This window comes from Phasianus colchicus, chromosome 9, assembly GCF_987193195.1.
Source record: "Phasianus colchicus chromosome 9, bPhaCol1.hap1.1, whole genome shotgun sequence".
NCBI classification, from domain to species: Eukaryota; Metazoa; Chordata; class Aves; order Galliformes; family Phasianidae; genus Phasianus; species Phasianus colchicus.
In genome coordinates, this window is record NC_143444.1 from 5,853,679 (window position 1) to 5,881,411 (window position 27,733).

The 27,733-nt window shown below is 42.5% G+C and overlaps 1 protein-coding gene and 1 long non-coding RNA gene across 3 annotated transcripts; one reads left to right on the forward strand and one right to left on the reverse strand.

Annotated features, from left to right (window-relative positions):
• Positions 1 to 467: 467 nt before the first annotated feature.
• LOC116230401 (uncharacterized) lies at positions 468 to 26,810 on the reverse strand. Of its 2 annotated transcripts, XR_016469066.1 has the most exons (7): positions 26,415 to 26,810; positions 20,575 to 20,689; positions 19,666 to 19,777; positions 15,053 to 15,242; positions 13,686 to 13,756; positions 10,951 to 11,053; positions 468 to 6,048 (listed from the first exon to the last, which is right to left on the reverse strand). It is a non-coding gene; the product is annotated as an uncharacterized LOC116230401 (long non-coding RNA). The 2 variants fall into 2 exon arrangements; XR_004167223.2 differs by lacking the exon at positions 19,666 to 19,777.
• On the forward strand, positions 25,443 to 27,156 carry APOBEC4 (apolipoprotein B mRNA editing enzyme catalytic polypeptide like 4). Its single transcript, XM_031595520.2, has 2 exons — positions 25,443 to 25,509; positions 25,883 to 27,156. Exon 2 carries the CDS (start codon positions 25,929 to 25,931, stop codon positions 26,949 to 26,951), a length of 1,023 nt encoding a protein of 340 aa, XP_031451380.2. The 5' UTR covers positions 25,443 to 25,509; positions 25,883 to 25,928; the 3' UTR covers positions 26,952 to 27,156.
• The last annotated feature ends 577 nt before the right edge of the window (positions 27,157 to 27,733 follow it).

Below are 27,733 nucleotides of genomic sequence, written 5' to 3' on the forward strand. Positions count from 1 at the left end.
CTGCATCATGAAACTGATCTGTACCAATGAACCACACTCATGGTCACATCGTGTTACATTGGCCAATCATGTTCACATGCAACAATGACATTGCTGCCATAATCAAGCCCTGCGTCTGTCCTTCCTGCAGAATCAGAATTGTTCCTCTCGCACATCTGAGTGTGTCCTCCCTCCCTCTTACAGCAGGAAAGAAATACAAATTGTGAATGCAACCTCACACTTCTCACAGTGAAATGTGAGGGCCTGGAAAATTCTCAAACTGCAGAGCATTGATCACTTACAGCCCAACCAGAATTTGTCCACCGTCCACAGAGAAATAAACCAGTCAGAGAGTGATGATTTTTCCTCGTTTTCAGCTGTTGCTACAGCTGGCATACAGGCGCTTTCATGAGAAGACAAAGCAAAAGACCTACAAACCAGCTGGGAAATAAGAACTGTTAGTCTTATTGCTTCTGCTAGGGGCCTAATGGAAGGTGCAGAAGAAACAGAAGTCAGAGATATCCAAGAAAAGAAGACGTTTGGAAGAGTGAAAGAAAAGGGCAAAGTAACCAGGTGATGTAAAAATTACAGCAGCATCTGCGTGAGAAAGGAATCGTGGAGCTAAAAGAAAAGGAGGCAGGTACCAGAGACCTGCACACCTTGAGGTTACCACCTGAAGAGCACTGCCTGAATGATGTGCAACTGTAAATCAGAGGAAAGGATTTCATAAGACAATCTTTGTGTTCATTCTGTAGTAAATGATGCAGAATAAAGCATGTTCAAGGAGACACCCCAGCAATGGCTGGTGCATTAGATATGCATGTCTACAAAAAGAAACAAATACTGTGTCTATTAAGACTATCTCATTAATTATTATTGGTCTGACTTCTTTATAACCACATTTAGTTCTTGTTTTATGTTTATAGCCACATGCCTTCTGTTGATAACTAACAGGTGCTGCAGTTCTTGAGGTTGAAGCTATTTTAAAAGCTAAGAAAATTCACATGCAGGTGAGCTACAAAGGCCACACAGTGCAGAGACTGCAGAAATGCAAACACAAACCAGTTTCATATTGCTTTAATGATTGTGGTCTCAACTGTAGTTTGGCTGGTTACAGCTACCATATAAAAATCACTTGCTTTTTCTTTACATCTAGTTCACCTCTGCTCCTGCTGTCCAGTCAATTACACAGCTTGCCAGGGAGTCCTTTGGATCAGCTCAACATCAGCATGCTACAGTCTTACCTGTGCTAGAGGTCCTTGACCTCTCAGAGCAGTTCTCAGCCATACACCTAATGCAGTCATTTCCATCAGTACATTGGCAGAGCTTTGCACATACCACGTGCTGATGTAAAGGTTACAGAGGTGAGTCAGGTCCTCTGTCTTCCTTAACTGAAAATAAATTCATTTGGATTTTTACATTCTTTAAATAAATGACATGCACTGTCACTACGTGTCAGCCTAGAAGAAAAATTGTTGGGATCAAAAATTAAATTTGAGTTTCAAATCACTAACTAATCAAAGAAATGTTAGATTATATACTGAATGCCTGATCTTTCACTGCTGCAGCCTTTGCATTCCTTACTCCTGGCCAGTGTTAAAAGATGTAAGCAACAACACAGTAGCAGCTCAATAAAGAATCAGATATACAAGTTCATTGTTCTCTGTCTTCATTGACACTAAACCAAATAGAGGCCTTCAAGTAATTGGAAATACTAACCAGCTTCATTGTAAAATGTCAAAGGAAATTCAGCAGAGTTCCCATACACAAAACTAAATTAATGATTCATAAGGCTGCATAATTAACAACGCTAAGTCAAAAAATTATGTAGCTGAGGAAGCACGTGCAGCCTTCCCTTGGCCTCTCATTTCACATGTGATTGCAATTAGATAAGCATGCACGATTTCACAAACTATGCTGCCCAATAGGGTATGGCGTGCTTTTGTATAATCTCTGATCTGAGTGGCATATCTATTTCGTTCAAGAACAGCAAGTGCATAAACTTCTATTTGTTAAGACTTCAAAGCAATGCTGCTTGCAAAACTACGGGCACATCACCGTCAAAATGCACCACTTGCAACATCATATAGAGAAGCACAGGCGTATTTCATTTCACCTCCCCTGAACCTTTTGACTCCAAGGAGTGTAAGTTGTGCTGCAGGACCTGAGTCTGATCTCAAACCTGCTCCCTGCCTGGCCTGCAGGAACCTCCAGTTCTATGGAACAACCTCTAGGAGCGGGGGCAGCAGGTCCTAGGAGCTTGAGTCTCAGTCACACATATCACCAAACTCACCAAAACCATTCTTTAGGTAAATACTGTACAAGGCTTTCTGCTCCTTTCCTAACTCCTCATATCCCTGTTGCTTCAAAGCTGTCTCTTTCCCTGGTTTTGTGCCATGCTCAGGTGCTTGTTCACAGCAAATCTTCTTGACTACATCCTTCACAACCTTTGCGGAAGGAAATGAAATCCTGAAATGCATGCTGAGTACATGATATTTTCTAAGGCTCTTAACTCAGTCAAATAAAAGCCAAAACCAAGACATTTTGCAGTTACAGCTATTTCAATGCCAAATTTTAACATACAAGCCTCAGCCACTCTGTTGCAGAACTGTTCAAAAGAAAAAAGGCTTTACAGAAGGGAAAAATAGTTTTCCACTTTCCTCACACATGGATGAAATGTTTTTGCTCAAACTTTCCAAAAAATCCACCTTTGAGCCAAGTCCAAGGGCTGCATTCGAATATTTTTAAAACATTCTGCATTAATGCTTTAATCATATGAAAAGTCATTTTGCAAATACAAGTGTGATCGTGAATAATTCTCCTGATGTCAATTCCATTTCTCCCAGTTTACACTGTCTTGAGACCAGAATCAACCCCAGTGCCTACAGAGAACTAAGAACTATTAGTCTTCCTCCAACAAGAAGTTATGAAGACTGAAAACAGAAGATGTATATGTCCAGAAAGCATTAGATCTGTATGTATAATAATAAAAAAAGCAGCACCATAAAAGAGCAGACCAAAATGCCCAGTCCTGTAAGCTTCATAACAAAACTTTCATGTTGCAAGATGTATGAAAAATGATGAAACGGGAGCGGTCCACAAAGGTATTTGAGGTTGAAGAGGACAGTGGTTCCCCATCAGTCCTCCTGGGTCATGGTCAGACAGGTCTGAGCATGGCATGCAGCTGAGCTCCAGGGCTACCTGGTGACTCTGGTCACATGGAGATGTGGATTATGCAGCTGCCCCTGCATCAGCATATCCCTGCTCAGCTGGTAGATTAGGCATAGAAACCAGATCTGAACTGGCTAGGAATGGCAAATTACCCTTTTGCAGTAACATGATTATATCTCACAAAAATAAAAGTAAATAAAACATCACGTGGTTATCACAGAATCATAGATAATCCTGAGTTAGAAGGGACACACAAGGATCACTGAGTCCAACTCCTGGCTCCAGACAGCACCACCCTAACCCAACCCCTGTGTCTGAGAGCGTTGTCTAAATGCTTCTTGAGCTCCAGCAACTCAGGGCTGTTCCATGCTCACCACCCTCTGGTGCAGAACCTTTTCCTAACACCCAGCCTGATGCTCCCCTTTCAAGATGTGTCATTCAGTAATTTCTTTGTAAAGAAGATTTGTACATAACAGCTACAACAGGTCAAGTGTTTACCTCTGAAGAGGCAATGACTGAAGAATTCAGATACTGCACAGTGCTTGAACCAAAGCTGCCCTGGGATATACCCTTCTTTGGGTATTAACAAAGTGAAAGTTACTTATATTTTGTAAATAATGGGACCTAAGTATTCCTTTATCTTACTATTGCTTCCAAGGGGAATAGGCAAGTGTGTCCATAAAGGAGAAGATAGGAAGAAAGAGGGGAGCTCACTGATTTCTTCCTTTTCCAGGGGACTGATTCTCCTGGTTGTTTTACACCTATACACACATACATTTCTGTTTAACATCATCAGTATTGTAAATCCTGAGCTTTCTGAGCTCTTATAAAGCATCATAAAACAAATTCTTGTTTGCCATAACTGCTCTCCATAAGTAGCTTCTAGTTTTCAATACATTTAAAAACTTGTTATTTGTCATTACTGGCTACTTGGTACTTGGTCCTTCTCCTCACTCTCAAATTATTTGCCATCCTCCATGCTCATTTCTAGCAAGCTTCAGCTTCCAGAACAAGAAACTGACCTATCTGATTAAACGAGATCTCAAAATGTAACTTTCTGTTCACCCTCTGCTTTGTTTCACTTTGCTTTGCCTACAGATATACTGCATGTATGCCTTTTATGGCCCTGCAATAGTATGCTTAAACAGTGTAAACCTCTGTTGACTATGAGGATTTCTACCTCCTTAATTTTCACTCTAGAGTCTTCTCTCATTTTTCTCCTTGAAAAGAAATATTTCCTCCCTTAGAAGTCTGCACCACTCTGCTATCCTTTAATCTCTCCCCAGAGGACACTGGGCTTAATAATTATATTGAAGTGTCTATTATTTAGGATACTGGGAGTACTTCCCACTATCTGGGGCCTCCCATTCCTCTGAGCAGATCTTTGCCAGCTAGCTCTGTATTTATATCTAACTAGTTCAAAGCACAAGGACTTTGTCCCTCCCACCCATTGAGTTATAATCAGATGGCATGTCTTAATTTTGACTCATTCACTTTGTGCATACATAGTTTCCAGAAAGAGTAAGAGAGGAGTTTCAATGTCAGTGCTGTTCCTATAGCAAATCTTAGTAATGATGTTTTGAAAGGCGTTATGAATGCTAGACATCACAATTCAAACCAATAAAATTAACTCCATAGCTCAGGATTAAAACATGAGGAAAATCAGCTTGAAAAAGTATTGTGCATTGTGAACCCCAAAACAAAGCCTGGCATTTCTGCAAGTTACACGCAAACACAACACAGTTAACTACAAAGAGGTCATTAAAACAAGAACAAATTAGTCAAAAATGTTTGCATTACCATTGTAGTTTATCTCATTTTATTCTAAGTGACCCTTAATAGGCTTTAACATGCCCCCTTGTATTGTGGGGTGTATTCCAAAATCCTTAGAAATTCCCAGACCCCATTTTAAGAAGCTTGCTGTGCTGTCATGTAAGAGAACTCTTCTGGATGCTGAGGGCTGTTGGACATCACAGACAGATTTCTCAGCCAGATCTACAACAAATTCTTGCAAGCTTTCATGTAAGATGGACACTGTGCAATTCTCTGGTCTCTGATTGCAGTGCTGTTAATTCAAGCCAACAAAGGATTCCCACTAGCTAACAGAAAATAGGCTTCAATTCAGCTTGGAGTGAAAACATGAGAAAGAATCTCATTTTCCAGTTGGCTTGGGCACTGACCCTACCTTTATCCCAGTGTTCAAACAACAGTAAGCCAGAGTTGTCATCTTTTTTTCTTCTTCTCACTGGATTAAAAGGGAAATAATTGAAGTGAAACAAGAATTCAGCTTATCTATGGGTCCTTTGTTTTCTTTAATGCTACATTCATTCTATCTGATTTCATCAAATCCTACAAGGATTTTATTACCCTCTTATAGCCCTGCTACAGAGCCAAGTAGGCACCATTAAGTCAGATTCCTACTCCACAGCTTTCATCTGAGCACTGTTTAGATTTGCGAGGAGACGCAAAGAACAAAAGAATTTTAAATACACACGTGGAACAACTAACCTTAGAAATATATATTATGATCACTCTGCAACTACAATATTGTTTCATTGTGCATGCTGCTTCCCAACAGTTCAGATGTCAGGGATTTATTAGCTACCACAGTCTTAAACACAGAAACCTCTAAATCAGAAAAGGTATTTTTATAGTGCAGTGTAGTAAAATCCAGGCTGGGGGAGGCAGGGTCTTGGGGCTTTTGCTTTGTTTTTCATTTCTATTTTTTTAGCCACTCCATCTCCAAAGATACAGCACAGTCAGAGATGCACAGCAGTGACTTGCCTTCTGCAGTCTGTGCAGGCACTTCAGCTCAAAATGTTGCTCAGGTATGTTGCTCTTCTGCTCTCCTCTACTAAAGCAGTGAAGAACCAGGTAGCTGAAGGAGGAAATTCGTGCCTGTTTGAAAACAGTGGAAAAGCAGTTTTTAAATGCATTTGCTTTCAAAGTCAATTCTGTTTTTCTCTGTTGTGAAACACAACAATTGAATTAGATCATTACATAGATAAGGAAGATGCTCAGTCATGTTTGTTAGATACAGTGCCAGCCTCTGACAGACAATGGCCCAGACATATACCCATCACCCCTTCTTATTCCTCTTACATTTCTGCTTCCTCTGACATTGGAGTAAGCACAGCTACTGTAGTAGATTAAGCCAGCACCCACATAACACATCTGCTTCTCCTTCTTGATCGCCTTGCACACAGAACTGCAGTGCTAAGACCTCCTCTCCTTGCTCAGGATACTTCTAGATTAAGAAACCGGGTACTAAACATGCATCTGAAAATGACTTGTTTTAACAACATCTCAGCTTCCACCTTTCACTTCATGTAATTATGACTTGTTTTCCACTTTACTGCAAACTCTTAGCTTTCCAAATCTCATATTCCTGCCCTCTAGGAACTGTTCAAGTCATAGAAATGTAGCGTTAAGACTTGCTTTCCCACAGTTATTTAATATTCACTTTTAAGATCCCTCAGTATTTGATCTCTGACTCTCCTTATTTTTGTCTTTTGGAAGCTTTTCACCTCTGCTGATGCTCCTTCTCACAGACTAGTGCCTAGCACAGCTAGGATTTCCTTTTGCATGTTACCCACATACACTCAGTAGCCATTTCAAACTGATAAAACCACCTTTAAGACACACCTTTATTTTGATGTCAAAATGCATCTGCATTTCAAAACAATGACATAAAGTACCTGTGGGACATGAGCAACATTTCCTTTGTTAGAAAAAGTTTAAACCTGCAATTGATGCATATCACTAGTGATCTACAAATCTTGCTGGCATTTGCCTTCAGACTTTGCCCTACATCCTTCCTACTGTTTGTGCTACCCTTGTGCTGCCTTTTCATTTTCATCATGTTCTTCCACTCACTTGCAAAGGTTCAGGGAAAAGATGATACAAACCCTAGCTGTGACCTTCAGGCACTATTACAATGCACAAACATTTACACCATGGGTCTGCAGAGGGCCATATCCAACACATTTGATGCCACACTGTGATGTAGATTCTCAAAGCCCAATCCGCTGTACTTTAGATCCATACCTTTTTAAACGTTCTATGAAATTCCAGGAGTAGAATCCTCAGCTACAGAGAAATCCCTTACTGCTGAGATCTTGCTGCTTGGCTGTTGCCACAGTTTATATATAACTTCCTAGAAGAAGTGCTGCTAGTGACTTTAGTGGGTTTGCTTGCAAGGGAAAGGTGACGGGATTAAATTCAGGCTGTAAACACTTCAGTACCCTCTAAGACTACGTTGGCCTGTTATTATTAGAGCATTGTGCTCAGACAGCAAAGACCTGCATCTAAGGATACTAGTTGCTATTTCCAGCTCTATGACATTTATTTTTATTTGAACTTATTTAAAGACAACACCATCGATCCAGAAACAAAAGTCAGGAAGGAGGTGGAAGTCCACAATGCTTGAGACTCCAGACAATGACAGGAAGCAGCCCGTGTTTTGAAAGCTCCCCCAATTCCCTCACAGATTATCTTTACTGAAGCCCAAAAAGTGAAATAAAAATATAAACAAAACTCTGCAAAGGGGAAATCCTCTCGCATTCAGATGTCAGCAGAGTGGAAAATTTTAAAGAGAATCCAAGTCTGGTGTATTATGTTAGAAAAAGATTATTTATATAAAAGCAGGAATTGAACAGCGGCACGACAATAAAAAGACACGTAACGACTCGATGCTCCACTTGGAGAAATCTCACTGTCTGCTTCCAAGTAAAACTATAAATCAAGAAACAAAAAAGCAGTTGATGTCTTTGTGATGGGTATATTAAGAGGATCTTAAGTGTTTTCAAAGTTTCTATTTTAGAGCCATCTGAACATTGTACACGTGTGTTTTAGGTATATGAAGCCATACATTTAATCTTAGATCTCCACAAGGAGATTAAAAAAAAACAAAACAAGAAAGGCCTTTAAACTTGGCTAAGGTTGAAGAGCAGCACAAAAGTTCGAGTAGAGTCCAACTGTTTTGATCTCCAGAGTTCAGCTGCAAACACACCGATAAACAGGATGGAAGATACTCTTTTCAAAGGAGTACTGCAAATGGCAAATTAATTGTGCAATATGTTACTGTGTTCAGGAAGATGAACTGAACTGGAAAACAAAAATAGACAATTATAGATGATGCAGTTACATTAGAAAAAACTGGGGAAAAAAAGTCAAGGAGGTATTATGTTCTTTCACTCCAGGTTATAAGAACAACACTGACAGGATCCATGAAAGAACTTTTCCTGTAAGTAATTACTGCAGAGCTGTCCACAACAGGAGCACAATACACACTAGATAGGCAATTTGTCAGTCTTGCTATAGCCACAGCTGCCTCCCACGCTACAAGAATTGTGCAGGATCTTCCAAGTATGAGCTCAAACACACAGACTTGCATCCACAACAAAATCCTTACCTAAAATTGCCTTCCTAGAGAGGGCTACTCAAATGAAGGCAATTTAGTAACACGGTCAGTGAGAACATCAGAAAGCATCAAATACAAGGAAGGAGTTTGCAAGGTGGCTACCAGCACTCTGAGGACTGGAATAAACCACCAGATGTGCTTCCCATCCAGCAGCAGACAGCATCAGGTGGCAGCAAGCTTCAGTCCTCATGGATTTATCCTGGATTAAACCTGGCCAGCAAGGCGTGTGATATCTTCATCAACTTGCTTCCCCCAAATACCTGTCAACTATTCTTTATGTCTTGGTGCTTTTTTTTTGCCTTCCTTCTGCAGACTGAAAAGGAAGCAAAAAAGCCATTGCTTTTATATCTTTCTTTTGTTTTCCATAAAATTTAAGCTCACTGCAAACCACGACCAGACGTGCATTTATCACCACAATGTGCGTGATGTGTCAGTCGATAATTTGGCACCCACTTAAGAGAAGGAATTCTGCTTGTTTTTTGTTCCACTAGTTAGTCCAAAACCAAGTGCAAAGTTGCACAATCGTCCAACTTCGTTGGAAGAGCAGTATTTATAACCAAGATTCACAGAAAAGAAGGAAAGAAAACAGTCCTCCTTACTGGTATGGTATGCTATATATTAAAACCCAAGAGTTCAGCAGAGAAAACATTGCCATTTTGCTGTCCCAGGCAGGTTTCTTGCTCTTCCAAGTGGACTCTGAACTTCATATATTTCTTTCTTCCCCTCGTCCCCCAACCCTTGATGATAGTATTTGGCAGGAACTTTTAATTTAAAAAAAAATCCAGACTGCTTTGTGCTACTCCAGCAAACCTCTCTGGGGAAATGATGTTCTTTGCTCAGCAATTCCTGTTCAGTACAGAGTGCCAACACAAGGAAAACAGCTGGAGCGACTTCCTATTCTCCATTCAGGCCTGGTGGCCTAGGAATGAGTCCTTATAGAAAGAAACAAAAAGGAACAGAGGCTGAAAACAAGAAAGAATCATTGACAAAGAAACCCATGATGACTTCTGTAAGATGTTATTTTCAGCTCTGTTTTTAAATAAATGCATTCACTCTCCTGTAACACAGAACGTATTAACAACCTCATCCAACCACTGAGCCATGGAAAAAGCTTTCCACCAAGTGGCAACCAGAACTATAACTTTAATGAAAAAAGACTGTGCAGGAATGGCCTGGGCTTGAACAGCTATAATGTCTGAACCTAAAGACAGCCTCCAAAAATAATGGAAATGCAGAGCAACAGATGGTTGTTCTGAATCACCACCTGACTGATGTCTCAAGGTGAGAGTATACATTTCCTAGGCCAGATGTGTATCCTAAGACAAGTGACCCAAGAATACCATCTTGCCATACATCACTGTTTTATCCCATTCAGCATTTTTTGTGAAGAACCTCCTAATTATTCCCCAGAAAGCCCTGTCTTTCGTTTGAAGACAAATAATTTTCTATCTTGAACACCTGAATGTGAATCCCCCAGTAACTCTACTAAGACCTAGAAAACAACAAGTAATGCTTGCATTATCTTCAGCTCTTATGTTTATATCACCCTTGCACTGGGGTGCAGGGAGAACTTGCCAGATGGGATTGATAATTATGTGGCTGTAATCCTAGCAGCTGTCGCTCAGACACATGAGGATATTGTCCAGTTTCATCTGAACACCAAGAGATTTACTTTAAATTCCTTTCTACCATATAGAAAAGCCATCCTGGCTGTGCAGCTATCATCACATCTCTCCCAGCTTCGAGTCTGTTTTGATAGATTGTTTTTTCCCCCTGAGAAACACACTGCCTGTATGTGTAAAGAAAGCCAACGTTTAATCCAAGGATTACAGCCATGAAGTCCTGCTATTCTAAATCAGACTGCTTCTTGGGCTTTAATTTGAAAATCTCAATATTACTTGCTAACTTCCTCGCATTTAAATCTCAAAATGCAAAGCATCTGAGATTGTAGTTGGGTTCTGGAAGACACCCAGCATCTAAATTTCCAGGGAAGTCAGGAAAGACTGATAATTAGGTTCAGGCAAGGTTATGTATTTGTTCTTTACTACACTGATACTGGATAACACTCCAGCCTTGCATTTTCCTTTTTTTCAGCTTTGTTCATTTCTTCCTTTTAAGGAAATGTGATCTTTCTAATTGCTCCTCATCACCAATCACACCTAGATAATACTAACTAACCCTTAACTACTTTGTAGACAACTAATGGTTTGGTGAGTGGGGAAGAAAGAAGGGAGAGATAGCAGTGCTACACCTCCAAGGCTTAGAAATTTGCAGCCTATCCTTTTCCTGAGGCTGTGTCATGGCAGCACTCCCATCACTTGTCAGAATGACAGGATAGCTCCATTTCCTTTTCTCCCTACCTCCTTTTCTTGAATTACCTTACATTTCCCTCACTGCAACCTTGTTGCCAGCCCTCGGACAACTCAGGGGACACACTGCAGGTTCCTCCTGTTCAGGCTTCAGCTGGGGGATGATGAAAGCCTTTAAAAGAGGAGAATGGAAATAAATATTCCAAAGTAATATCCAACTGACTATACAAAATATTGATTAACATTAAATGAATGTTGCAACCAACCTGCACATTATGTACAACCAGTGTAGATCAAAACCAAATGCACTGCCTATAATATGCAGGGCATGTAACTTGCCCATTAATCCACAATTAATAAAAAGGCTAAAGGTAAAAAGTCACAACATGCATCGCATTCAAGTTATGACTCATTTTAGGATCAGAATACTCCAGTACCCATCTGCTATCACAGTCCTACAACAACAAATTTTTTACCCTCCATAGCCTTATCGCTCTCCCATGCTTATAAAGAATTAGAGAATAACACCCAAATCTAATGCAGATATTTCACAGGTACACCAAAAATATGCAGCAAAGCTTAATTAGTCTCTATGGGAGACAGACACAGGGGACTCTGGAGTCCCACTCCATGACTTTGGTATGGTTATTGTACAGGTAAAAATGTTTCTTATCTAGGTCACCAAATTACCTTTTCTTCCTCAATTATTTGAGGAATTGTTTTACAGCCTCTTTTGATCTAGGTATTCAGGCCAGCAACAATACAGAGCAGAGCTGGGTAAACGTCATCTGAAACAATATTTAATCAAAGAGGAATTTTTTCAGGTTTATCATGCTTCCATTGCAAAGAAAGCTGCCACTAAATCTGTGAGAGTACCCACACAACAGCAGCTCCAGCAGGCCCCAGGACATGCAGCTGCTGACCTGCCTGGGCATCCCCCAGGTACAGCACTCACTGCTTGTTTTCCAGCTACCCAAATATCCAAAATCTGTTGAACAAGGAACTGAGGATGTGACAAGTGCAACCTGATTATTCCTAAGTCCTACAGCTGGAAAGGCATTATGTACATGTTGAAGAAACTCAAAGCCCAGAGGTTTAGAAGCTAGTAGGAAGTTGTGAAACTCTTAACCAAAGTGGCCAGAGCCTGATGAGATGGTGGGAAGTGTCAGGAATCAGCCTTACCCTGCATGCTCAGCTGGCTAATCTGTAGAACAACACTGAAGGAATTAGATCAGCTCACTCTTTCTTCTTCAACTTGATTTCCCCTGTGTTCCTACAGTCACGTTGCCTGCCACTCTCCCCCTTAAACCAGTGGATTCAAGCCAATTTTAACAGAAATTTAAGCCACTGTACGGTTCATGGAAATCTATAGCTGGAAAGGAAGAGTGCTTTTAGCATTTTGTTGATAAAAATGCCCCATCCTTGTGAAACAATGCATTCGGAGCATATACCTCCTCAGAATCCTGAATCAGTCCAAAAGCACTAAGTAGTAGAAAACCAGGCTTCATTAGTTCTGACCTCTGGGGCTGGGAGTGCGTAAAAACACACATGAGAGCGCAAACGATAGATTTCAGCAAGCCTCATATTTGGAAGAAATACAGAGGAACTCAGAGACTTGGGTTGTCTAGAAATCCACTAACATGGAGCTGCAGCAAATCAGCTGTACAAATGAATGAGACCCAGCTTCCTCCTGACATGTGACTCACGTCCTTCCAACCTTCCCTCCACATAACCCGAGCCCCTTGCAAACACCCCAACCCTCCTCTCCTTCCCACGCAAAAAACAGCACACGCCATAGCTGGGCTGCATGGTCACCACTGTGTGGCCACCACTGGCCATGCAAGCAGCCTGTCTGTGCCAACTGGCCTACAACAGGAAAGTGGAGGAGAAACTTCTGGAGCTCCAGCTGGAACCTTTTCTCACAGTGGGGTCATGAAAGAAATTCTCTTTTCTATCCAAGCACTGATTTTATGACATTCACATTACTACCTGGGGAACATCTACTGCTCTGCTAAGCTGAGTTGAGATCCGCAAAGCGATTCAAGATTCAAATGAAATACAGGCTACAGGAAGTTATCCTTACTTGCTCATGCCAATAAGTAGTGTTGTTTGGAGATTAGAAAGAATTCAAAAATATTCTTGGAAAATGAGGCAATGCTTTGGAGCAAAGTGAAATTAGGAAACATTTTAGAAGAGATCAGTCACAATTATACACAAAACAAGCAAACAAACCCTAAAAAATACCCTAAAACCTCAAAAATAGGTGTCTTGGCCAACTTGGACAACTATATAAGTCACACTAAAGATTTTCACAAAGCTTTTACAGAACTGAAATTCAGGCTCCCCCAGCAGAACCAGACACAGATTTGATACTGGTTGACTCACAGTGGTTTACAGTCCTGAACTAACACGCAGCCCATGTGTGATTTCCATTTACACAGAGATGGCAAACTATTGAATTCTGATAATTCAGAAGTGGATATATATCCTGTCTGGTCATCCATCATCCTTTCTCTCTTCCAGACCAGACAAAATGTTATGCTATCCCAATCCATCTGCCCACAAGAAGGCAACCATGCAGATGCAGCCATGTCCTCACAGAGGAAGAAATCTCACGGAGTCCATAGAGCAAAATCAGTCACGTTGGACACTTAACAAATACATACAACAATACTCACTAACAACTGTGATCATGGAAAGGGAAGCAGTGGGCTATGGCACTACAGAGCAAAAAGCCCTGTGCACAGCAAGCAGTACAACACACTGTGTGGACTGAGAAACTTAGAGGCAGCAAAACACTTCACCTGGTGCATTCTACACTGGCATCAAAATGGAACCACGGCGTTTTAAAGGTTCAGGTATTGAGCACTCACACCTAAAACAGAGATAGAAGAGGTCAACTACATGGCACTCACATCTGACAAAACCCACCCTTAGAATTTATATAGTTTTATGTATGCAAGTAAAACCAAGTATCAAAACACCAACACCTAACAAACATGCACAAGCTGCCCTGTATTGTCTTTTCAAGTGCTGTTATGAATTACTCAAGGTACTCTCAAGAGCTGATGAGAAATCCAGACATAGCCTTGCTAAAGCATCAGAAAATCTAAAGAAAAAGAAAATTCCAGATCTTTAGGTATTTCCTAGTTCACACTAAGATTTTTCTCCCACTCTGGTATACAAAAGCCTCAGCCCTTTGCAAAAGGCACAACTATGCCAGATGTACATTTTTCACAACCAAATCTGTTTTAATTTGTCTATAAAGGATATGATTTTACACTAAGTCCTTCAACTGAAGTGCATCAAAGGGTTGTGCAGAACAATGAATTACCTGCAATTATGATCTGACTTGGTAGGCAAACCATATGAGCACAAAGGACTCACTGTTAACTTCAGAACAACTTAGGACATTACAACTCATCTTATTCTCAAAAGTTCAGGATCCCTCATCAGGTCTCCTCACGTTTCACAGATTCTTACTGAATTAAACATCCCACAACCCTCTAAGAAGCAAGAATGAACTGTTACAAGGATGAACATTACAGAGCAGGAACTGAAACACTAGCAGTTAAAATACTGGGAGGGATTGGCTCAGTGCAAGAGCTGGGAATAGATCCTAGAAAGACTGACTTGTCGCTCTTTGCTCTAGTCAGTAGGTTCTGTTGGCAGCTCACTGCCTGTAAAATCTTTATGCTCCTACCTGAACAGCCATTAGGAGCAAGAAGCTGAAGAAATGTTAAGGTTTTACGTTCCAGGCTACCGCTCCACGTACATCAATCACACCGTTCAGTGCAGGTCTAAGCCCAAATGCTAACTTGGGAACTGAATTCACATCTCCCTAATCAACAGGCTGAGGTCCTCCGCTCTGAGGCTTTGAATCCACCTCAGTAATGCGTCAGCCAACCACAGATAGGAAGACAGCAAAGATCAGAGCCTCCTTCTCTGCAGAGCTTCTGCCAACTCTGATCTTAGAAGCAGAGCAGGGTATTATCAGGAAAGCGCTCCGGTGTCACTCAAAAAGGAAAAAGCACACAGCTCCTCCTCTTGGCTAGGCCTTGTAGAAAATAATGGCATGTAAGGAAATGGAGTCCTTGAGGTGCACTCCCAAAAGATCACATCCTTTGGTGCTGTGAGGAAGGGAAATCAACAGCCCAACTCTTCCACTCACCCACTGCTGCGATGAGATCCAGCCCTCCTGGTTGTGCTAGGCAGGTGGGAATGAGCTTGCACCACAGCCACCATCTTTCACATCCAGCAATCAACCACACACACAGCTATGTCCTACAGCTGACAGCAGCACCACAGTATTGTAGTGCAGGATATTGTAAACACACTCCCAGGAACCAGCAGAGCAAAACCTGGAAAGAATGAGGCTGTTATTTCATACACAAGCAGCAACACAAACAAACAAACAACCTCACTCCAGAACCTGTCATTGATATCAATTAGAAGCATACTTGCAGTATGCTGGTTAGAAGGACAACCAAATGGGCTGTCAGATCTGACTCAGGACCTGCTCACCTGGTGGTGCTGTGTGACTCAGCAGATTGCAGGGGATGCTGGGATTCTCTGAAATAGTCTTTTTCTTTTTTTTCCCCTCTTTGCAGATGTGATGCTGACCTACAGTCCTCTGATGTATTTCTCTAAGGGTCAAATCTAGGGGAATGTGAGAAGGCTACCCATAACATTTACTTCTGGTTTGTGCTACAGCACATCTGGCTTGGAATGGGAACAGCTGGCACACACAAGCATTGGGGCAGTGGAAGAAACTGCTGTTGTGAGGAAAGTTAGCCTTGCTGCTGACACAAAGCTGGAAGAATCTGGATTCTTTCCTGGCTCAGTCAGTAACTCACCTGTACCTCAGTTTCTTGCTCTGAACAGTGAAGAGAAAAAGAGTTGTATTGCGACTTTGTAGATATAGCTCAGAGAAATGTGCAGCCCATTCCATTGGTATTTGTAAAAGTGTTTTAGAAGTTCTGCAACAAGGGTCTTGTAGCAGAAGAGGCATGGATACTTTGAAAATAGTCAAATTCCAAAGAAAGAAAAAATAAAGACATTTCTCACCCACAAGTTTATCACTCTAAAATAGCACAAACATTTCACCTCACACAGTGTCTGGGATATCTGGACAGAAGGCTTTGAGACATTTTCAACATAACCAGGAGCAGGAAGGATGAGACTGCAGACCCTTGAGGCTTAATTTGAATAGATAATTTCATTGCTTATCTGATCTACATCTGCAATCCGAACCTTTTGAGGTTCGCCTACTACCACTAAACAAGACACCACACTGAGAACACAGGAAACCTCAACAGATTTGGTCAAGAAATCACGTAGGAAACAAAATGAGGTCATGCAATTCTTGCAGTTTAACACTGGCAAAAGGGAGAAGGGGGTAGAAAATGGAGAGAGAGGAAGTCCTTTATGCTGTAAATAGGAATCACTGCACAGCCAGTGATACTCCCACGTTTCTGTTTGTCTTCATCCACTTCTACTTCTGCTTCCTTGCTGCACCCCAAGCTAATCAGCAGTGCAAGTAACACAAATGTCCAGCTTCCCACTGTCCATCAGTTATACCAGGAATTGCCCAGTTCTCTCCTAAATGATTTTGAATAAAAACCAGCTTAATTTGAACACTGCACATAACCAGAAACAAGATTCACACTGCAATTTTTACCCGGCTAACAGAATTCAGGTGGTTTACATGAATTTTAGTTAGCTTAAATAAAAAACTTCAGTGCTGTACATGGAAATAGCTTCCCCCATTCAATCAGTCCCCATGTAGAGAGTATCAAAGGAGTGGGAATGAATTCCCACCATCCACACTGAATACATCACTCTATCCAACCATGACATAGAAGAAAAAAGCAAGTTCTTTTCTCATCAAAAAGAAAATAGCAATGCCCTGAAATCACATGTCTTCTAGGCAGCCTCCCAAGCATACTTTGTTTTCATTGACTAAAATAACGCCTTACAATAGAAATTGAAAGCAGATTTTCCTACACTATAAAAAGTCTTATTCTGCAAGAGACCAGCAGATTCTGAATCGTGTTATTTAGCTGACACTCATATCTGCATACTGAAAGAACATGGGTCAGCTAAACAGAGAAAAACTAGTGGCTCTTTCTGCACTCTGCTCCTGCTTTAATGACTAGAGGAGGGATACAGCAGCCTGAAATAACAATCTGAGCCCCACCAAGCCATTTGGAAACAGGCACCACACAGTCCTATTTATTGGTTCTTTGATGACCAATTCTGTAAATAACTCCAAAGGTCACAAGGGCAGCAGAGGCTGACTGGGACACCCAGGCCCAAACCCCACAGACAAAACACCCACAGGCACGCCTGGGTATTCCCAAAGAACACCTCGTTCCGGCCTCCTCCTCCTCTTCCTTGTTGGTACACAATCAGTGTTTGTCAGTCTGTTTGATCTGAATGCCTTGGCAGCTGGTTTGGAAGGGGGAGGTGATAGGTGTGCTCACCTCTAATTGCACTGACTAATTTTGATTTGCCTGCTTCATGCCATCACCGGGGTGTAGTCAGAACTTTACTCTGCTTTTATGCCAGCACAACTCCATTTATTTCAAAGGAAATAGTTTGACAATTGGAAGTGAGATCAGATTGGATAGAGTATTAGGGCAATTTCCTAAACATACACAGCTCATGGGTCATGCAAGAGTACAAGTGAATATTTTTGCCTCACAATACTTAGGACAAGTACTGGTAAAACTTTCCCCAGCCCTATCCTTTTGGACACCAGCCTAGCTCTGCTGATCTTCACTGAAGCAATCTGTAGTCATGCTGATCATTTGACACTTAGCCTCAATTTAGTTTCTGAACCGATGTATTCTAAGAATGAAGAATGGCTCTTTGAGTCCAGTGATTATCTTCACTTTAAATAGGAATGTGGCGAAGGGGAGTGAATGCTTGGAAAGGGTAGATAGCAGCAGGTCAAGGGGAAATGGATTGAAGTTGAGGGAGGGAAGATTGAGGTTGGATGTCAGGGGGAAGTTCTTTACAGAGAGAGTGGTGAGGTGCTGGAACAGCTGCCCAGAGAGGCTGTGGATGCCCCGTCCATCCCTGGAGGTGTTCAAGGCCAGGTTGGATGGGGCCCTGGGCAGCCTGGGCTGCTATGAAATGTGGAGGTTGGCCCTGTATGTGGCAGGGGGGTTGGAGATTCCTTGGGGTCCCTTCCTGGCCATTCTGTGATTCTGTGATACCACACAGTCACTGCAGTCATTTCTTCTTTCTGCTTGCTTCATGTGTTTCATTAGAGTCAACCTTACTGCATTTTTCAGTCCTATATAGCTAAATAGAACCCAACTCATAAATATTCTAACTTTAAAAAAGACAAACTCTCTTCTTTTTTCACCTCTAAATTTTCTGTTTGGCCTTCTGTCTACAAATAGAGGCTCTTAGCAAGTTCACTTCTTTTTTTTTTTTTTTTTTCATAGGTTAAGAGGAAAGTTGCCCAACTGTTTGACAATCAAAGCATACTGGAAACAGTCTATACAGTAATAGGGAAGAAATTATCAGCCTAGGATCTGTACTGTGATCACACTCAATGAAAAGTATTTTTTTTCATGACCAAAAGCAAACAAAATCCTATCTTTTTTCTTATGTTTCTTACAATCTTAACATTTAAGCTAGTCACCCTATGAAACTTGGAGCATTCTTTATTTGTCATTCCCCTTCTGCACTCCTCGCTGCTACGAGACAAGTCTGCATTTCGATGCAAAAAGTTGCAGCTTCTCCTCCTTGAAAAAGGACTAAGGAGATGGCCCACTTTTATAGCCTAACGGGAGCAACACCCAGTGGAGAGCTATCAGGAGGAGAGTACTCACATTCCTTGAGGAGGTGAGTAGGAAGAGTGTAAGGAAGGCCACTGAAATGAGTGTTGCAGAGACAGGTGTCAGGAGGAGGAGTGCCATTCAAATGGATGTGACGGTGTGCATCTCAAGATGGCACAGAGAACATGAAATATGAAGGAGGGCTGCTGGCATTTCCTGCTATAAGGTACTTAAAGCTTATTCTTGACTCAAGAATTTCCTGCTTTATTTTTGACAATATTCGAAAGCCAGAAAACATTTGCCTTTCATTTTCTCTGGTTTTACCTCTACCTAATCCAGAAAATTGCAATCTCTTTTTTAAACAACTTTTCCTTCTCTTCAATATGTATTAGAAACTAACTGACAGACAGAGTTCTTAATCAGTTAATAATGAAACATATTTTCTCATTTTTATGATGCGGTTGGTTACACATTTTAAGCTTGGAGTCAGATTGTTCCCATATGCAAGCAAAGAAATAACCTACTGCAACATGTGAACTTTATCCAAAAATTGGCAAACCACTCACCAAACTTTCAGCAGTTCATCCTTAAGCAAAAAATCAGGAGAAAAAGAATAATCAAAACCTGAACCACTCATCTCTGTCCAGTGAAAGCTGTAGTTTCATACTCTTTCCAAAAATATTTGTTGGGTGGTCAGATGTTAGGATGCTGATAAGTAACACATCAAGATCCCACTCTGCCTTCCACTTCAATAGCACACCCTCTTCAGCAGTCTTCACTTCAAGAACTGTGCACAATTTCACAAAACTCCTTGCAGCAAATGCTACAATTTCATGTTATGGTCTCTGGGAGAATGAAGACTCAAGGACAGTATTTTCTAGCACAAAAGACCAACATATATATGTTCTGAGCTTCACAAACCAAAGGTGTTCTAGCCTTTAAGGAGATTGTTGGACAGGAATATAAAGCAAACAACTCTTGTTTACTGTACCCACACGGCTCCTTGAAACCTGAGCACACAAATGTCTGGTTCTGATCATCCATCCGTGTCAGAGTGTGCAATCGTGCCCTCCTCAGGAAAGCTGAGAAAACCTGTTCCTTGCCTGCAGAGAAAGCCAACGAAGTAAGAGTCAGACAGCATACATACATATGAAAAAGGCCTTCCTGCAGAGGGTTGGAAGAAGCCACAAGAAAAAATTATTGACCAAGGCCTGAGGAATGGGACAAGAAAGGCCCCAGGACTGCCACCCTGAAGATCCAGGAAAGGACTGTGAAGCACTGCTGTTAGATTCCAGGAAGAAGCTACAAAAAGGATTTCTTTGAAAAGAGGAGGACTGAAAGATAAAATCAGGAGATGATGACAGAAGGATACTGTGGATCAACATTCTTTAGAAAACAGCTAGGCTTCTTTGAAAGCTAAAGAACTCCAAAAGCCTTGGAGAGGTTAAGAAGATCGTGACCTTGCCAAGAAGAGAAAATTATCCGAGAGAAGGAGGATTGGAAACCTAGAGAAGCAGGAGGCACATGACAAGCGTGTAATATCAAGCTTCACAGTGCAGGATGAGGCACCTCAACCATCCACACAAATCTCACCAACATGGATGCCATCCCTTCTCTCACCTGTGTTGGCAAAAGAGGAAGCAAGTTCAGGGTCCTTAATGATATGAAATAAACTGTTTCCTCTTCACAACAGAAAACCAGTAGTGACACTGTCATGAGCTAGAACTCTACCAAATCCTGTCAAAACTGTGAGTTTTTCTGAGGTAGTGGTGATTTAGAGCACCAGACCCTTCGCACTGCTGCAGATGAAGCCAAAGCAAAAGTGAATAAGTGATGAGACAATCAGTGATGTGCAGGAAGAAACATGTCAGTATAAGCCACCCAAACAAGGCAGAATTACCTTAGACACTTCAGTGTTCTCTGAGCCAGGAGCGGGACTCAATGACCCTTGTGGGCCCTTTCCAACGTAAAATATTCTGATTGTTTCTGGATGTGGTTTAAGAACGTTGTTCTACCTGAAAGAGAGACATATGAACAAATATGAACTGCAGATGCCAACCCTTTGCTAGCAAAACTCATACTTAGCCCTTGAGACAAGAATCCAGCTCACACAATCAGGTTAATCCAAAGAATTTCAGTGCTTTTCACTTCTGCCAGTTTTGAAAAGTCTTTCAGGTTTGAAAGAAGTGGTATATGAAGGCTGATGACACTTTATTCTAGTAAAAGTGGCTGAACTTTAACCCCAGGCTCAGGAACTGCTGAAGGTTGGATGTCATAACAGTGCAAATTTGGGTCCTATTTTATTTGAGATGTATACAAAGAATCATGGCATATGGAGCTGTCGTTCAACATCTTTTTTCTGACATCAGAGAGCTGGGACTGTTCAGCACGGAGAAGAGAAGGCTCCAGCGAGACCTGAGAGTGGCCTTCCAGTATCTACAGGGAGACTGTAAGAAAGGAGGGGACAGACACTGTTGTGATAGGACAAGCAGAGCAGCCAGTACATTCTCTCCTACAGTATAACTAAATCATCTTTGGCACTTGTTACTGTTCTAGCCCTGTACCCTGCAAAGATTTACACATCTGCTTAACTTCATGCATATAACTGGTGCCAGTGCAATCAGCAGAAGCCCTCACGTTTGTTAATTTGATCACATATGTATACTTGGTAGAATAAGGGGACTTATTCTCAGTTTTTTCAGTTCCCCTAGTGGAACAAAACTGGAAACAACAAAACTGAAACGCATCACTTCAGCCCTCAGCACATCACATTCCCAGGCCACCACAGCTCTGCAGACACACCATTCAGCTCTCACTAGCTTACATTTCCCAACACATTCAATACACATCCTCAACACAACATTCATCCCTTCCAAACAGTCACAATAGGTGACTTTCAGCTACAATGAATGATTTTGCAGTAAGTTGATAACATGCACTGCTCTGGTACCCAACAAATCAACAACAGTCTCAACAAGAAGCAGAAAATTTCTTTTTTTTTTCCCTTCTTAAACACTTCTGGTACAAAATACATCTTTCTCCTCTTTTTATTTATTTATTTTTTGCTGCTTCTGCAGGACTATTAGTCCCAAATCCTAAATAGGCAAAGCATATGCAGTCCTGCTGCTTTTGTGCCCCAGAACCTCGCTGTCTTTGCCCCTTGTTTTTAAAATCCTACGACTGCACAAGAACTTCAAGGCCCTGGCTGGGTAAGGGCCATGTGACTCCTCTGTACTTTGAACTCAGATAAACTTCTTACTGAATGAAGTCATGTGTGAAATGCTTCCAACAGAGATTATTTTGAACCAAACCGTACTAAGAAGTGCTACAGAATTTCAACACTCGTATTTCAGCAAGAAAAAAAAGGAACCATTCTTGTACAGGAGTGTGGTGCTTGGGGGGGAAGCAGCAGATCCCAACATAAACAGAATTACTCTGGTGTGAGACTATGGAAGCAGAGCATGTTTCAGTCATTGAAGAAAAAAATGCTCATACTTCCATATAATCTCACCCCAGAAAAATAGCTTTGGCCTAATCCTGATATTGTCTTGAATCAATGCGTGCGACTTTACTTCCAGAAGACATCTTCATAAATCAAGGAATCCCAAGTTTACAATGGTTACACCAGTAAATGATCACTGAATTCCAAGCTGGCCGCACTGGGATGGATCAGCATCTCTTTATATTGAAGCAATCCCAGATTTTAGCTAATATTTGGACAAAAAAATAGCAGGGCCCTCGTTGTGCCTTTTTTTTCCCTAGGAGCAGAACATATGGCTTGTCTCCTGGCTAACTTCCAACCTCAGTAATTACATTCTGACCACAGAAGTTTCCCCTGTGATTTTAACTGGATACAGCATTCCTCTCTGGTTCCTCCTGCGAACATTTATGCTGCGTTGTGAAGCACTATTAAACAGCTACTGCCCTCTGCCCCAGAGACGGCTGTGTTTTAGTAATAAGTGAAACTACTTTTTTAATGATAATTATATCCTTATCTCCCCGTTATGTTTCTGGAGGGGACAGGGGTGTCTTTCATTCCTTAACATATGTTTTGAGTTCCTGGTTGTATCCGCTCCACAGGATCCTCTGCATCAGGTCATGGCAATGATATTGATAGATGAAGATGGTACTTTTCCTAGCAGCCTGACTTATGGTTAAATGTTTGAAATTTAGCATTCCTTCTGAGAACGTGGAACAGCCTATTGGCTCACAAAGTGCTGCGGGGAAGCACTGGGAAAGCCATCTCAGAAACAACTACAGAGCAAAATAAGACACAGAGCAGGCAAAATTCTTCTTTCACAGAACTAAGGGCTGCAAACACTGAAGTCAAGAGCTCCCACAAAAGGCAAGAGTTGTTGGGAGTACCTGCATTTTTTATTTCCCAGCCCAAAACCACATTAATTCCAAATTTCAGACTTATCTAAACTATGAACTGCAGCATCTCCTACTTCTGCAGATAGATCAGGATCACTGGGACAGATCAGGCACCCTGAAAGCCAGGAACCACTTACACAGTTTCTTCTGCACAGGATCTAAGTAACACTAAACAGCAGAAATACCACAGAGAAAGCCATTTGCGCCAGCCTATATTTTAACCTTTTGGTCAGATTTATAAACGATTTTGAAGATGACTAATGCTAAAGAACTGTTCAATAGTTTTAAATATAATTGTGAGTGGAAACAGCATTTTTTGTGCATGACAGCTGAGTGATGTGTGCTCCCATTAGCTGCTCAATGCACATGCACATGTATGTACACACATATTCACATGCACGGGCATCCATCCATCAGTTAAAACGACTTGTGAGCTGCAGCTCACACAGGAATGCACTCGGTCCTGCGAGCACCGTCTCAACCAACCCAGCAAAGGGGTACTGGGGGATCTGACTGCCACCAGGTAAAGATGCAACGCTATTAGGTGAAAGATGGAAAGCTTGCTAGGTATGGATCTGGCCAAATCACCAAGTAATAGAGAGAGATGTAAAATTTTAGGTCTCTCTGGTGGCGTTCCTTTAAACGCAATGAAACGGAGTTAACAAGCCCCAAGTGCGATCCACCTCTGGTGTGCAACATTGCCACCGTGCGGCCACCCAGCTCCGCCAGCAGGGACAGGGAATGGGAGCCTTGCCACAGCCGTGCAGCTTTCTGAAGGGAGGCGACCTCCAGGAGAGCTGCAGAGGTGGTCTCGTAACGCCCCTCCACGACGAAAAACACTCCCTTCTTCCGTCCTGCTCTTTGTATCACGGAATCATAGAATCGTTTGAGCTGGAAGGGTCTTTTAAAGGCCATCTGCTCCACCCCCCCTCCACACACACTGAGCAGGGACACCCACAGCCCATCACAGCCTGACCTTGGCTGTCTGCAGGGATGGGGCACCCACACCTCTCTGGGCAGCCTGTGCCACTGCCTCACCACTCTTCTCATAAAAACTTCTTCCTTATATCCAGTCTAAACCTCTCCTCTTATAGTTTGAAACCATTTCCCTTTGTCCTATCACAACAGCCCCTGCTGTTTATCCCCTCCTTTCTTACAGTCTCTCTTTTAGATACTGACAGGCTGCTCTCAGGCCTCTCCAGAGCCTTTTCGTCCCCATGCTGCACAGCCCCAGCTCTCAGCCTGTCCTCACAGGGAGGTGCTCCATCCCTTGGGTCATTTCCGTGGCCCTCTTCTGAACAAATGTTAGACAGCAAACACACTTCTTTAATTTTCTGGGATACGCTCACCCTTGCCATGATTACATTGCAGTGCACAGTCATCATCAGCATCAAAAATTGTATAGAAACATCAATAATGACAAATGCAGCATTCTTGATGTCAGGAAGCCAATCTTTAGAAGTAATCTGAATGATAACAGAACAATGGCCCGGATCAGGAAAGAGCCCCAACACAGGAAAACAGATGGGTGTTGGCGTAAAGTCAGGAGTGGAAAACAAAGCAAATGAATCATTAGTAATTTAAGAAGAAAATGAAATACTGACAGAGGACAACACAGTGTGGAATGCAGAAGCAAGCTGTAATAAATAAAATATGCAGATGGAAAAAAATGTAAGTCCAGAAAAGTAGTGACAGAATTAAACTGAATCCAGGGATGGTGAGTGATTCAGTTCAAGTGGCAGGGAGGAAAATCAATCATCTGCCTCAAAAGCTGCCCATCCACACAACATTCGTGTCTGCACTCATGTGGAGCCCATGCAAAGCAAACACCTGCAGCTCGCTCATGGAATGGCCTGCTGTTTGCTTCAGTTATAGCCTCAGCCAGGGCATAAATGCAGGGGCAACACTGCTGCCTTCAAATGAAAGCAGAAGTAAAACAGGAGCTCTCTGCTCACCTGGCACAACAGGCAGGAACACACAGAAATAAGTGACCTAGAATCAAATTTAGTAACGTATTCATGAGATCAACATCCATCCCGCAGCTGTAAAAATCTTGTATCAAAGCAGCACTAAAGAAACAAAGGAAGCTTACTAAAGCAGGAAACAAATCTTGACAGGCAAAGAACAGCAGCTTAACCACCGCAGGTGGCTGGAGGTAGGAAAGAAAATCCTGTTTGTATTCCTGTCTCCTAGCACCGGGCACCTGAACACAGCCAAAGGAACCTGCCTGCTGTCCCTAGCACAAGTGGAGCAAAGGCACCACTTTTGGGAAAGATCCTTCTGCTGAGCTGCCAAACCACAGCAAGAAGTAGTGACTTTCTTTTTCATCAAGCAGCTTGGACAAGAAAGCAAGATTCACTGGTGTGGAAACTCTGAACCATCATGTTAAAAAGCCAGTGAAGGAAATAAGATATTTACCATAAGATTTTTACTACAGCCCTGAGATGGAGCTGCTGAGATGGTAATTATAGCTTTATTCTTTTTCCTTTGGTATTTATTTGCTCGTTCTGCCAGATTGCAAAAAACTCACCTGCTAACTCTGGAAAAGTAGAGCTGTTTTCACCATGCTGCCTCTCCTGTCTGAGGTAAGAGGGCAGAAGCCAGATAAATATTTTTGCCTCGTGTTTTTAGCAAAAAGGCTGGCTTGTAAACTCAGAATGGCTTTCAGGCAGCAAGAAAGCTTTGTTCTCTGTGTTATGGCTCACCATTCCAATCCAGGCTATGAGTTTCAGTACATTTTTGGAAGAGGCTATCTACTATTATTTTTGCACTTTACGTGAAAAAGCAATCAAAGGATTAAATTGCAATACTACTTTCACTTTTTTTTTATCCAGGATTATCAGCTCTACAGCACATAAGCAGGGAGAATTCTAACAGAACATGAACCCAGGAGAGAAAATTTTCCAAGAATATCTGACAAACCAGGGGACTGTGGTAAAGCCCTATCGCTGGCAGACACAGAGCCAAACCTGTGCTAAGTGTCCCTACCACATACGGACAGGTGAAGAAGCAAGAGTTCCTTACTCAGAGTTTCTCAAGGCCTTTGGATTCCCATGCAGAAGCACGGCACATCCACAAACCCACCACCTTCTCTTCTACGAACTGAGGAGCTTCTCTGGCACCATAGTCCAAAAAGGCCACGCCAGCAGCTGTGCTGAGCAGGACAGCCACCCAGAATCCATGCTGTTTGAGCCAGACGGTTATCTGGATGCAGTGATACATGCTTACGGAAACACTGGCTGCATCACCCTCTATTCCAACTACTCTCCTTGTAACGAGGCTTACCATTGTTGCATAAGTAAAATCTACAACTTCTTGCTGAAGCACCCAGAAACCACGCTCTGCCTCTACTTCTCCCAGCCTTACCACGTCGAGGACAGCTTCCCTACGGCCGCGTGGAACCGCCAAGCCCTGCGCAGCCTGGCCAGCCTGTGGCCACAGGTCACACTGCAACCACTGCCCACAGGGATTCGGTGTCACCTCCTCTCCAACTTCGTGTATGGCATCCCGGGGTCAACGCTTCAGCATCCGGCTTCACAGCCAGGAATTGTATCAGAGGGACAGAATCCACATCGAATTAATAACTTAAGAGGAGTGAAAACCTATTGTAGGAAAGCATTTCCACAAGCAACACACGGAGAGCCTGCTGTGCAGCAAAACCCAAAGGCTTTTTCTCGCCCTGCCTTCCAGCAGCTTTTACCAGCAACAAAGGGCAGCCTGCCACATCCCGTGTCTCAAAGACACTCAGTGCTTTTTCCAGGCTTGTTTCTGCCCTCCCAGAGGGAATGTCTCCACCCCAGACCTATAAATATTGTAAGGCATTTAAAAATGCCAAAGGACTTAATTAATGAAAGTCGTAATCCTGAAGCGCTGTTGGCCAGCAGGAACCGACAGCAAAGGTGACAGAACCCAAACCACCTCCAGGCTGTAAAACCAAGAGCACAAGCAGCCCAAAACCCCACAGGTATTGCTTCTGATGAACATTAATGTGGGGAACAACTGTGGAACTTGAAAAATAACTGACTGTGAGGATAATGGTACGAGTGCTGTGTTCAGTTCTGGGCAAGACACTGAGGTTCTGGAGTGTGTCCAGAGAATGGCACGGAGCTGTGCGGGGCATGATGGGGAGAAGCTGAGGGAATAAGATGGGGCAGCGTGGAGAAAAGGAGCTCAGGGGAGACTTCATTGCTTTTTCCCACTGTCTGAATGGAGGCTGTGGTGAGGTGGAGTCAGCCTCTGCTCCCGGGTAACAGGTGATCACAGAATTGCCAGGGTTGGAAGGGACCTCAAGGATCATGAATCTCCAACCACCCTGCCACATGCAGGGCCACCAACCTTCCCACCTAATGCTAGACCTGGCTGCCCAGGGCCCCATCCAACCTGGCCTTGAACACCTCCAGGGATGGGGCATCCACAACCTCTCTGGGCAGCCTGTTCCAATACCTCACCACTCTCTCTGTAAAGAATTTCCCCCTGATGTCCAACCTAAATCTCCCCTCCCTCAACTTAAAACCATTTCCCCTCGTCCTGCAGTTATCAACCCTTTCAAAGAGTTCATTCCCCTCCTGTTTGTAGGCTCCCTTTAGGTACTGAAAGGCTGCAATGAGGTCACCCCACAGCCTTCTTTTCTTCAGGCTGAACAAGCCCAGCTCCTTCAGCCTGTCCTCATAGGGGAGGTGCTCCAG